Source organism: Triplophysa dalaica, chromosome 6, assembly GCF_015846415.1.
Source record: "Triplophysa dalaica isolate WHDGS20190420 chromosome 6, ASM1584641v1, whole genome shotgun sequence".
Classification (NCBI taxonomy): Eukaryota; Metazoa; Chordata; class Actinopteri; order Cypriniformes; family Nemacheilidae; genus Triplophysa; species Triplophysa dalaica.
In genome coordinates, this window is record NC_079547.1 from 21,642,078 (window position 1) to 21,654,772 (window position 12,695).

General features: G+C 41.0%; 1 protein-coding gene across 2 annotated transcripts; it reads left to right on the top strand.

Moving 5' to 3' along the window:
* The first annotated feature begins 31 nt into the window (after window positions 1-31).
* Window positions 32-12,605, top strand: pbrm1l (polybromo 1, like). Of its 2 annotated transcripts, none has more exons than XM_056750199.1 (30): window positions 32-256; window positions 541-686; window positions 791-888; window positions 971-1,118; window positions 1,230-1,382; window positions 1,458-1,574; window positions 1,680-1,748; window positions 2,116-2,214; window positions 2,318-2,403; window positions 2,482-2,573; window positions 2,860-3,067; window positions 3,136-3,277; window positions 3,405-3,487; window positions 3,589-3,868; window positions 4,032-4,137; window positions 4,220-4,883; window positions 5,090-5,301; window positions 6,854-7,048; window positions 7,175-7,332; window positions 7,446-7,691; window positions 7,772-7,917; window positions 8,057-8,214; window positions 8,448-8,631; window positions 8,860-9,067; window positions 9,372-9,570; window positions 9,664-9,828; window positions 10,272-10,436; window positions 11,233-11,288; window positions 11,377-11,581; window positions 11,819-12,605. In XM_056750199.1, exons 2-30 carry the CDS (start codon window positions 552-554, stop codon window positions 11,980-11,982), a joined length of 4,941 nt encoding a protein of 1,646 aa, XP_056606177.1. In that variant the 5' UTR covers window positions 32-256; window positions 541-551; the 3' UTR covers window positions 11,983-12,605. The 2 variants fall into 2 exon arrangements, with proteins under 2 accessions (XP_056606177.1, XP_056606178.1); XM_056750200.1 differs by having other exon boundaries at window positions 9,664-9,744.
* Window positions 12,606-12,695: the final 90 nt, after the last annotated feature.

Sequence of the window (12,695 nt, forward strand, 5' to 3'; positions counted from 1 at the left end):
TTGTTTGCTAGCCGTAAACGTTTTTTGCTAGCTAGTTGGCGATCCGTTGTAACCGAGGTACACTTCTTAATTACACCAAGAAAGTCGAGATTTTAATACGGGTAAGAGAGCTTATGTGGTAAAGCTTTGTCGCCAAATACGTTGATCAGCTCAGTAAGCTTAACAAAGCAACGCGAATGAAACGCGAGCGCACCGTTGACACCGCTCTTTTGTTTGACTGAAGTACGCGCGTGGATTGGCTGTTCGGGACCGGAAGGTTAGCAGCTAGGCTTATTCACTGTACCACACATATATTGTAGCAACATAGGTGACTTAAAAACAGCACTTTTAAAGAGTGTATATGTGAGTAAAGAGAGGGCACACGCGGATTTTCTTAAATCTTAATACAACTGCATTGGTTGTAATGATCTTTAAAATCTACTGGAAATTCGACTATTATGTCATTCATTCATGCTTAACCCTGGTGTTGTCGAGTTTCATCTGACAATCTGAACCGTGGTTTTGTACACCACATCACTGTTGTGTTTCAACCATCAACAGGTACCGTTTCAATGGGGTCCAAAAGAAGGCGGGCCACCTCTCCCTCCAGCAGTGCCAGTGGAGGAGACTTTGACGATGCTACATCATCCACCCCGGTCAGTGGGTGGAAGAGGAGGAGAGCATCCACTGCCCCTTCTGTTGATCAGGTGAGAACATAGGCTTTAGTTAGCATTGTGTTGAGCAGCAAATTTTCACCCATAAAATGTCCGTTTTTGTCAGAATGATGAGTAACACTTTAATCATTTCTCAGATTGCTATTTGCCATGAATTGTACAACACTGTTAGAGATTACAAGGATGACCAGGGCAGACAGATATGTGAGCTGTTTGTTCGGGCACCAAAAAGGAGGTATAGAGTGATTATTAAATGCTTGGCAAATTAATACAAACTGAGTTTAATACACACCGTAAACATCATCTTTTCTGTCTAGGAACCAGCCAGACTATTATGAGGTGGTGAGTCAACCCATAGACATGATGAAGATACAGCAGAAGCTCAGGGCAGAGGAGTACCAGGATGTAGAACAATTCTCAGCCGACTTTCATCTGCTTATTAACAATGCTAAATCGTACTATAAGGTAAGATGGTTATTTTACAGTATTTGCCATATCTTTTTCAGCTATTCATCATTTTGTGTGTAATGTATTACCCAAACGTCAATGCACCTGTGTATCCCTTTTGGACAACAGACAGACAGCGCAGAGTATAGGGCGGCCTGCAGGCTTTTGAATGTCTTCCAATCCATAAAGAACGATCTGCTACAGGGGGGTGATGGAGATGAGGCAGAAGATGATGAGGAAGGAGAAGACGGGGAGAACCCAAGCACTTCCATGGAGGATGAGGTTAGACATTTCACCCGGACATTTCTTGTCTGTTTGTAAATGAGAGGTGATGTTGATGTTTCTCTGTGTCATCAGACACCACCAAGCTATCTGAAAGCCATATTGGAACAGCTTTTGGAGGCCATTGTGTCATGCAATGATTCTTCAGGAAGGACTGTTAGTGAGCTCTTCCAGAAACTTCCCTCTAAATTGGTAAGAGCTTAATATATAGTTTAGACAGAGGTTACATTTTATTTGACAATTTAGTACCATTACTTTATTACTGTTAAAATTTTGTTATTTAACTTTTATTTTCAGCATTACCCAGACTACTATGCCGTTATAAAGGAACCGATAGATCTCCGCGCCGTGGCTCAGAGAATTCAGGTGTGTGGAAATTGCTATTTATATTGTTTAAAGGGGTCATAAGACAAACATCCACGGTAGGAAAAAAATACCCTTTTTAACCATTAATCGTGTATAGACATTGCATTACATCTAAAGCAAATGATAAAAATGTATATCAAATGACATTTATGGCTGCTGGTGTCAGAATTTTAAAAACTACAACTTGAAAAAGAGTAGGGGGTAATGTTTTACCTGTTGTATTTATCTATGTGTTTTTTATGTGATGTAGAATGTTTTTCTATGTGTTGTTTCTTGAAAATTTTAATTGTATGGGCTATCTGTCTGTATGGACGAATTTAAAAATCAACATAACTATACAACAGCTAATTTTTGTGTTCTGATTCAGGCGGGTCATTACAAATCTATCAATGCCATGGCGAAGGACGTTGATCTTTTGACCAAAAATGCCAAAACCTACAACGAGCCCGGTTCACAGGTTTTCAAGGTTGTTACACTTTACATTGTTCAGTGGCTATTCATACTTTGAAATACGTCATACGTTTTTGAACTAAGCTCTTATTAATGTTAGCTTGTTGTTTTGTATTAAGGATGCAAACACAATTAAGAAGGTTTTTGCCCAGAGAAAAGCAGAGATCGAGCAGGCTGAACCCACTAAATCCAGCCTCCGCATCAGGTAACTTTTCTGTTCTTTAATTGGTCACATTGAAGAAATGTATTTTAACATCCTAAACATTGTTTATGTGAGTTATAGAAATCGGAGGTCTGCTCAAGGAGATCGGCTCACGGCCATCACCATGGCGCTTCAGGCGGGGTCTGAAAGTGATGAGGACTCCCTGCTTTCAGGTAACTTTGATGCAAGCCAACAGCTTTTAGCTTGTACCATGAATTCTGATTTTTTTTACATTGCATACTGGGTGTGGATGCGTAGATTGTTTTGACTGGTATTATTATAATAAGATGTTTACGAAAAGCCCCAACACTCAAAGTTTAATTCCACAAGGTCGTTCAGACATACAAGACAAAAATAAGAATGCATTCTCTTAAAGAGGCAACCGAGTATCCATATGCATGAAAAACAACCAAGCTTAATGTTATTTTATCTTTTCACTTCTCTTCGTCCTGGTTACAGGCTCTGTGCGTTATGATGCTGCAGAAACGGAGACGGACTCCGGTCTCAGTTCAGGTGACCCAATCCTCCTGCTGTACCAGGCTGTGCGTGGAGCCAGAAGCGTTTCGGGGCAGCTTCTTGCCGAACCGTTTCTTCAGCTCCCCTCACGCAGGGAATACCCAGACTACTACCAACAGATCAAAAACCCTGTCTCCCTACAGCAGATCAGGTATGTCCCAGAATCCCTCTCAATATGTACACATTTAGATTTGATTCCAATCCACGCTTTTCTTTAAGGGAAAAGATGAAGAATGGGGATTATGAGGGAGTTGAGCAGATGGAGAGTGACCTCTCGCTCATGTTTGAGAACGCAAAACGCTACAACATGCCCAACTCCACCGTATACAAACGTGCACATAGACTGCAGCAGATAATGCAGGTAGGTCTGCTTTGATAACTCCAGCTTTCTTTTAATACGAAACATGTCATCATTAATCGATGCTATTCACATTTAATGAGAAAAGCAGAGCTTTTTTAGTGACGTTGTTGGTGAATTTGTCTTGCAGCTGAAGAAAAAGGAGATTCGGGATGAGGATGAAGGAGATGTTTCTACTGCAGTGTCTGAACCAGGAAGTGGTAAAAAAAAAAGGTAATTTGAAGCCTATAAATACTTTAGTTTGAATGATTATCAAATTCCAAACATTTAATAAGATGCATTTCTCTTTACACCCGTTTTATATCCTCTTACAGCCATAAGAAAAACACCAAAAAGAACCGAATGAAGGCGTTGTATGCTGCAGTGACTGAGGCAAGAGAAGTCGGCACCGGGCGACGCCTCTGTGATCTCTTTATGGTAAAGCCCTCCAAGAAAGATTATCCAGACTACTACAAAATCATCCAAGAGCCACTGGACATGCGCACCATCGAGCACAACATCCGCACGGAGCGTTATAACAACGAGGATGCGCTCATGGATGACTTGAAGCTTATGTTTCGCAACGCCCGCCATTATAACGAGGAGGGGTCTCAGGTGGGCATCCTCACAGGACTTTAACATAATGCTGATGGGGAATTTTATGTGAAGGCCATCCCAACTGCATCTGTTATTTAAAAAGACATGTGGATGTTTAAATCCTAACAATATAGGGAAAAGTTGAAACGCATCTCTCACATTTTCAAGTTTTCGCCTGCAGGTTTACAATGATGCAAACATCTTGGAAAAGATTGTTAAGGATAAACAAAAGGATCTTGGACCTGCTCCGGAGGAGGATGACATGGGCTCCCCTAAACTGAAGCTTCGTAAGTTCTGTGGTTTATAAAAATGATGCAAAACTATCCACAAGTTTGATTTTGTAATTTTTTACATTACTTTATTTTCTAGGTCGTAGTGGACTTGCAGCCTCCCCGAAAAAGGCCCGCACACAGACCACACCGCTTCAGCAAAAGCTCACTGATCTCTACGAAGCTGTTCGCAACTTTACAGACAACCGCGGGCGTCGTCTCAGTGCCGTTTTTCTACGCCTACCATCACGCTCTGAGCTGCCTGACTATTATGCCGCCATCAAACGGCCCATCGACATGGAGCGGATACGCAGCTACATGGTACAGGGTCGCTACCAAGACATCGATTCTCTGGCGGAAGATTTCATCCTCATGTTCAACAATGCTTGCACCTACAACGAGCCAGAGTCTCTCATATACCGCGATGCTTTGTTGCTCCATCGAGCTTTTCTAGATGCCCGTCGACGCTTTGAGGATGAAGAGGAAGGAGAAGAAGGCACGCTGGGCGCCGTGGCAGTCGGTCCTCTTGTGCGTGAGCTCATTCGTAATCTCTTTGTTTCGATGATGGGGCACCAGGATGATGAGGGGCGGTGCTACAGCGACTCCTTGGCGGAGGTGCCGGCCGTGGACCCTGCTGACCCAGAGGACCCTCCACTCAGTTTAGAGATTATTCGCCATAACCTGGATCAAGGACGCTACCGGAGACTGGATGTGTTTCAGGAGCATGTGTTTGAGGTGCTGGAGAAAGCTAGACGCCTCAATAGGTAAGCATTGAGGAGTATGAAAATGAATTGACGTTATTAAAAAATCTGTCTGTTTGTTTCCCATAAAACTTTAGGGTCAGTCAATGACATCAGAATCTCCATTTTTGATTGTTTCTTCAAGATCTAACAGGATGAAATTTGATGTCAAAGTCAGGATAATTATAAGTCCTGGGTTGAAAGAGTCTAAAGCTTCTGTCTGCTTTCAGGACTGATTCTGAGATCTTTGAGGATTCGGTGGAGCTTCAGCAGTTCTTTGTGAAGATTCGTGATGAGCTGTGCAAGAATGGTGAAATCTTACTCAGTCCAGCACTGAGCTACACATCCAAACATCTGCATTCAGATGTGGACCAGGAGAAGCGAGAGAAACTACCCCAGGAGATGGAAGAAGACCAACTGAAACAAGAGGAGGATAAGAAAGGTCTGCTTTTGACATGTCTTTGAGACTTCAGGTCTTTGGAAGCTGGTCAGCTGACCCCTGATGCATATCATGATACCCTGATGACCATCTGTGCTATAAACTTTCTTAAGCTCAAATTGGATTTTATGTTCGGGATTTATGTTTGTGCTGCAATTTGTGCTCAAGAAAGTTTATAGTACAGATGGTGTCAGATTTACAGGAATGTGATCTTTGCCTATAAATACGGATTACCGTATTTTTTGACCTCGCTGGGGTAAATTGCATAAATTCGATAAATTTCATTTGTGATGGGATTGGAGGATGTGCACCTAGTCATCATACGGCCGGCCAACAGGATCCTTTACTCTTTCTACATCATGCACACGCTTGCAGAGCGACCGCTTCATTTAGATCATAATTTTGCAAAATATTTTTGTTGCCAGAGAGTCCGTGAAAAATAGTTTTTGGACCTAAAAAAACGTGTTTCGTCATTTGTACTTTATTAAGTGGGGAACTGAACAGCGTAAACTACAAAAATCCCTAGTCTGGAACTTGAGACGGCTATATGATATGCTATAACATCTATATACAATGACTAAAATATAATGTAATTGCTTGAAGCTATACAAATGGCTGACCTAGTCACTGTGTAATATAAAGGCGTTGCAGTCTCTACTGCAGGGTTACTCAAATCTTACCCTGGAGGTCCGGAGCACTGCAGAGTTTAGCTCCAGCCCTGATCAAACACACCTGAGCAAGCTAATCAAGTTGTTCAGTATCACTAGAAAATCACAGGTATGCACGTTTGATCAGGGTTGGAGCTAAACTCTGCAGTGCTCCGGACCTCCAGGGTAAGATTTGAGTAACCCTGCTCTACTGAAAGCATATGTTTAAATGAAATAAAACTGCAACATGCAGCGTATGAATGACGTACATGCGTCCTCTAGTGGCTGTGTATGGAAGTCTCTTAAAGCCAAAGTATTCTTATCTTTATGCGTTTAATTATTGTTTGATGATTTATTTGCTGAATACAATAAAATTTAAAGTAGGCCTAATATACAATAAACTACTCAAGTGGTGCCATTTGTTAATGCCATCTTATTTGACACTAGCATAAGATACTTGCATGCGAAGCATCAACCTATTTTATTAAATATTGTTTAGGTGACAGTTAAACTAATAAACATTTAAACTGATATTTGAAAACATTTAACATTTGCCTGTTCTTATTAATGTAACATTAAATTAGTAACAAAAGATTTACTAGATTTTAGTTGGGGGGGGTAAAGGGTGCATGCAGTCTGTCTTCTTTTTTGTCTTGCATGATCACATACCCAGATTTAATATTTGGATCAAAGCACTTTTTTAATCTGTTTTTCCCTGTACGAGTAGTTAGGACTTGGTCTCATATGACATATGATATGGCTGCCCAGAAGTGATGTAAATATTATTGGTCGCTTTACACATGGGTGACTCACACCGTCTAAGTGGGCGGTACTTCATTATAATCTGTCTGGCAGTGGTAGACAGCATTAATGCATAACAATGAGTAATTTGCTTTTACGATTCGTAGCTCTTCCGGATGAGAACAAAACAGAGGGACACGCAGGAAGCCAGTGGTCATTGGATTCTCAAAGCACATACAGTCAGGACTGCAGTTTTGAGAACAACACCTACAGTGTGGGAGACTGTGTATATGTGCAGCCTACTGAAGCAAATTTGCGACCTCACATCGTGTGTATTGAGAAACTATGGAAGGACGAAGCCGGTGCGTAACATTCTTATATTTCCTTTGTTAGTCTCCATATTAATTTCCTTTGTTTATAGACATTTTCCAGCCTCTTCTGTATTGGTAATAATTGGCTATTTATATGTGATTGGTTGTTTTATGCAGGTGAGCAGATGTTGTATGGTGGCTGGTTTTATCGCCCAGCGGAGACGTTCCACCTCGCCACACGTAAATTCCTGGAGAAGGAGGTGTTTAAGAGCGACTACTATAACCGCGTGCCCTTCAGCAAGATCATGGGGAAATGTGCTGTGTTGTTTGTAAAGGTGAGTGCCACAAGCCACTCTATGGTCAGGATTTAAATATATGTGATGTTGGATTCTTAAGTGTGTCTCTTATGCTGCAATCGAGTCACTAGTATGTGTCGGACTTCTTTTAGGATTATTTTAAGTCGCAACCAGAAGGATTCAAACCAGAAGATGTTTACGTCTGTGAGTCTCGGTACACTGCCAGGACCAAAACCTTTAAGAAGATCAAGGTGTGGTCCATACCACCAAGCTCTGTGAAACTAGTCCCTCGAGATGTTGCGTTACCCGTGGTCAGGGTGGCCTCCATGTTCATGACCACTAAACGTGATCAAGACAAATTGTTGGACCTTCCTGATGGAGACGGTTTTATTGAGAAAGTAAGAATTGAATGATTGAATTATGTTGAGGCCACTTCTCTTGCTTGTTCGCCTCACACACTCGTGTTTAACGTTCACAGGAACGAGAAGACGTCCAAGTCGAAGTACCCAATGGGGAGCCGGGTTGTCAGTACTATGAGCAGCTTCGCTACAACGATATGTGGCTCAAAGTGGGCGACTGTGTCTATATACGCTCCCACAGGCTAGTTCGCCCTCGAGTTGGCAGGTGGGCAAGATCTTCCTTATTGAACACAAATACCTTATGCATTGTGACTTTCTGCCACTTTTCGTTTACTGAAAATTGAAATTAGCCTGCGAGTAGTTTGAAGCTTTGGTGAAATGAATTGCTTGGTTTATATTGACAGGATCGAGAAGATGTGGGTGCGAGATGAAGCAGCGTTCTTCTTCGGACCCATCTTCATCCACCCTGAGGAGACTGAACATGAGCCAACAAAGATGTTCTACAAGCGTGAAGTGTTCCTCAGCAATCTGGAGGAAACCTGCCCTATGACATGTATTTCAGGTACTACTGGAGGGGAGGGCTAAAATGCCTGGCCATTGGACAGTGAGCTTAACGTTTTTGATTAAAGATTACAAATGCAAATACATTTTGAGAAATATGCACGGATAATCATTTAAAATAATAATAATCACTGAAAAAACGTGTAAAACATGCATGGTTTGATTGCATGGTGACTTTAAGCATCTTAATTCCTGTGCACCCCTGTTTGAAATCATTTCTGTCTGTTTTGGCAGGGAAATGCGTGGTGTTGTCTTTCAAGGATTTCCTGTCCTGCAGACCCACTGAGTTTGCAGACGAAGATGTGCTCATGTTTGAGAGTCGCTACATTGAGAGCGAAAAGCAGATGAAGAAGTTTAAAGGCCTTAAACGTTTCTCACTTTCTGCTAAAGTGGTAGATGATGAGATCTTCTACTTCAGGTGTTTACTACTTTCCTACATGTTGTCCTCGTGTTGTGGCGTATGCGTGATTGCTTTATATTGTGCTTTCTTTTTCATAACCTGGAGATGCATTTAATCTGATGATTTAAGTTATTAAACTTCTTTAGGTTTGTTTAGGGGGAGAGAGGGTGGTCTATGTCTCCACACAACAGTGTCATTTAAAGGAATAGAAGCAAAGTCAAATTCTTAATCCAAACTGGTTTTCAGAAAGCCAACTGTGCCTCTAAAGGAGCCGTCTCCCCTTCTGAATAAAAAGATTGAGGAACTTGAGGCCAAGTTTGCAGACATGGAGGACCTAGATGAAGATATGGAAGATCTGGATGATGATGATGAAGAGGCAGCAGCGACGCCCTCAATGCCTCCGAGTCAAACATCTGTATTAAATGACATAGATATGCCTTATACACCACCACAGGTATTTTCAACAAATCACATTTTACATCAACCATCGATCATAACAAAAAAAATGTGATAGCAGTAAAAACTAGAATATCAGCGATTTAGATGGGTTTTTCTGACTTCGCAACACCCAAGCAACTGCGTAGCAATGTAATAACACCTATTCAGAACACTCTAGGCTTGTTATGGACCAGCAAACATCACTAACAATTTATTCAGAAAACACATATTTTTTGTTGAAAATGTCTAATAATTTGATCAGGCTTTACACATTAAACTTCAGCCAACATACTCTTTCTTATCCATTGTGCAATCTGCAGTCCACACCAAAGATAAAGGGCATGTCCAAGAAAGAAGGAGCCAAGCGTAAGATCAATATGAGTGGCTACATCCTGTTCAGCAGTGAGGTCAGGTCTCTTATTAAAGCCCGTCACCCCGATTACTCCTTCGGAGAGCTGAGCCGACTAGTGGGCACAGAATGGAGGAACCTGGAAACTACTAAGAAGGCAGAATATGAAGGTAAGCCAAAACATCATCTATTGAGGTTACGGCATCTCTTACCCATGATGGTTTGATCAACAGGTCTCTAATCACATCTCGATTTATTTAAAGAACGAGCTGCAAAACTGGTGGAGCATCAAGAACGAGAGAGGGTCCTTCAGCAACAGCAGCAGCAGGCTTCCCCAAGAGCAGGTACTCCAGTCGGCACAATGATGGGGGTGGTACCTCCCCCAAGCACTATGGGGATGCTAAACCAGGCCATGCTACCTGTGCCAGGTAACGCCAAATTGCCCAAGTCCTTGCTGAAAGAGATCGATGCAGCAGCCGGGCACCCTCTGATAATTCTCAACCCATCTAAACCTCTACTCATCAACGTTCCTCAGTCATGTCACTGCCCTTTCTCACCACTACAGCATGCCCCATTTCTGCTGGTGTATTTCATTTCACCGAATGCATCTTGTTTGTTTTTTTAAACTTGCATTTCTTGTGTTTTTAAATATTGTCATAGTCTTTATATACTTGCATGACAACCTTTTAACATTAACCCCTTAAATACGTAGATGCTCTTTTGTGCACCATGAGCCTGGGTTAACCCCATTTAAATTTCTTTGACATGAAAAGATTTGTTATAATATAACAAGATTGTTTTGTAGTGCATGATTTGTTAGCTGCATGTCATCAATGCATGGATCTTTTGTGCTATCTCCTCCTCACCCAAGGCATGATGGGAAATTATGGCTCGCCCTACATGCCCATGCAGGGTCCTCCTGAGGGCATGATGGGCATGGGTGGCACACCACCTCATCACATGGGGGTGCCCCTCCTGCCCTCCCAGCACTACCTTCCACCAGGCATGGCCGGGTACCCTGGTATGCCCCTTCCGGGTAAGAAGCACCCTGATTAATCAGAAAACACCACCAGCCTGATTAAGATGAAGATCGTCTGATAAGTAACAATTCAAATTGATCAAATGGGAAAAACATTTAGTCAAAATTGAGTTTTGAGAACATTGATTTGAGGCTGTGCAACATATTTAAATGGTGGTATGAAATTCATCCTTTGCAGAACTTACAGCATGTCATTTTACCTGTTTAAAATGTTGTAGTAAAAATTAAAGTCAGTAAATATTTCAAGTTAATACTAATATGTATTTGTGAGGTTTACACCGATATGATTTGATTAGATTTTTTACTTAAACAGTGTGTACAAAACATGCATTGTTTATGTGATTTTTATTGCATTTCTTGCTTTAAATTGTTATAAATAGTTGTGACTTTATATGTATATCGGCACTATAGATAAATAATGAAAAGACTAAAAGAACAATTTTACATATTCGATGATCTCAGATTTTGCCATATCACCCAACTCTATATTGATGTATTTTTATATCAGTACATATCTGCATGGTCTTATTTTAGATAACTATAGGGTGAGAATATTCACAACACACCACTAACATTCTAACTTATTTTTCTCAAACAAAAAAGTCATTCCTCACTATTTATTTCAACACAAGATTCGTCAAGATTTCTCAACTGAATCTGTGGTTTCTTCCACAATATGCTGTTAGAAACATTAACAAAGGCTATTTAGTGATTATTTTAGCTCATATGAATGACTGCAATATTGATCATTAAATAGTAAATCATTTTTTCACACTGATTTTTGCTTTCCCAGGTGTGATGAATGGTATGGCTGGAAGTCCTGGTCCTGGAAACCCTTATGGCATGCAGGTAATGATCAGATTCGTATAGATCTCTAGCATCGACACTTAAGTACATGCGAGTTTTCTTGTCCTTACTTCTCTTTTTGCATTTCAAGATGGTGGGTTATGGGCCTGGACAACAGGCTCCGCCTCCATATCCAGTCCAAGGTCAACCAGGCCAGCATCAGCCAACCTCTCCTATTTTTGTTGCCCCGCCTCCAAAACCTCAGCGTCTGCTGCATTCTGAAGCTTACCTGAAATATATAGAGGGCCTCAGCGCTGATTCATCCACTATTAGCAAGTGGGACCAGAGCCTTAAGGGTAAAATCGATTTATGCATTCAATTTGATAAAACAGAAGTTCTGTTAAGTGCAAAAGTAACACTTTGCATGAGTTCAAAATACTATAAATACAGGGTCATATGTACTTCTTTTATGGTGACAGTTTTCACAGCTGCTGCCCACCGTCGTTTGTTTTTTAAGGGACTGAAAAGACCAAGACACTGTTAACAAAAATGTTCTTAACATGACCTTGAAACTCTCTTCTGAACTCCCTCAGCACAAAGAAAAGACTGTCGGCTCACCCGCGAACAAGAGAGCCGTCTCCCTACGCACTGGCTGAAGAGCAAGGGTGCTCATACCACGATGGCAGATGCGTTGTGGAGACTCCGAGACCTGATGATGAGGGACACTCTCAACATCCGACAGGCCTTCAACCTTTAAACCTTCAACTTTTACACCCGATTCTCAGGACTCTTATTTATGCAAGACTATTCTCCTACCAAATCTTTCCTATCATGACTAAAGATCTGACAGAGTATTACGTACTCTGTCAGAAATGCTTCAGCAATAATTGTGTTTGTTTGCGTGTGTGTGAGAAATAAAGGTTTTAGACATTTATTTAGGTACAAATGATGCGCTGAAATTAAGTCACTATGCATCAGCTACTGATATGGATTTGTTACAACAGGAGACAATTAGAGGTCTTTAAATACTAATAATGGTTGTGATGTTAAGCTTCATCTGTTTTAAAAAAAAATACACTTTTAAGGGCACCCAAGCACTGGTATTAAATATAATATTCCCTAAAGTTACAATCACTATAGCGTATACACACAGATTATGTTGTAATTGTACACCGTAGCATTTTACAAATATTCTCTTTTTTTATACAAAAGCAAAAATAAGCTGAGTTCCTTATTTTATTAATTGTGTAATTTGTTACTTTCTCATTTTGTACAGACAAAGCTTGTGTGCTGATTTCCCCTTTAATGTTTGTATGGACACTGCTGCATTAAAAAGGACAAGTTTGTGTTAATCTCACCAATAAACAACATTTCAATAGAGTCGAGACTTGTCATGTTCATATGTATGAAAGGATTGAATAAACCAGCCCCTCTACCCAGTAACAAGGCCAATCCACAAAATCCTTGGCA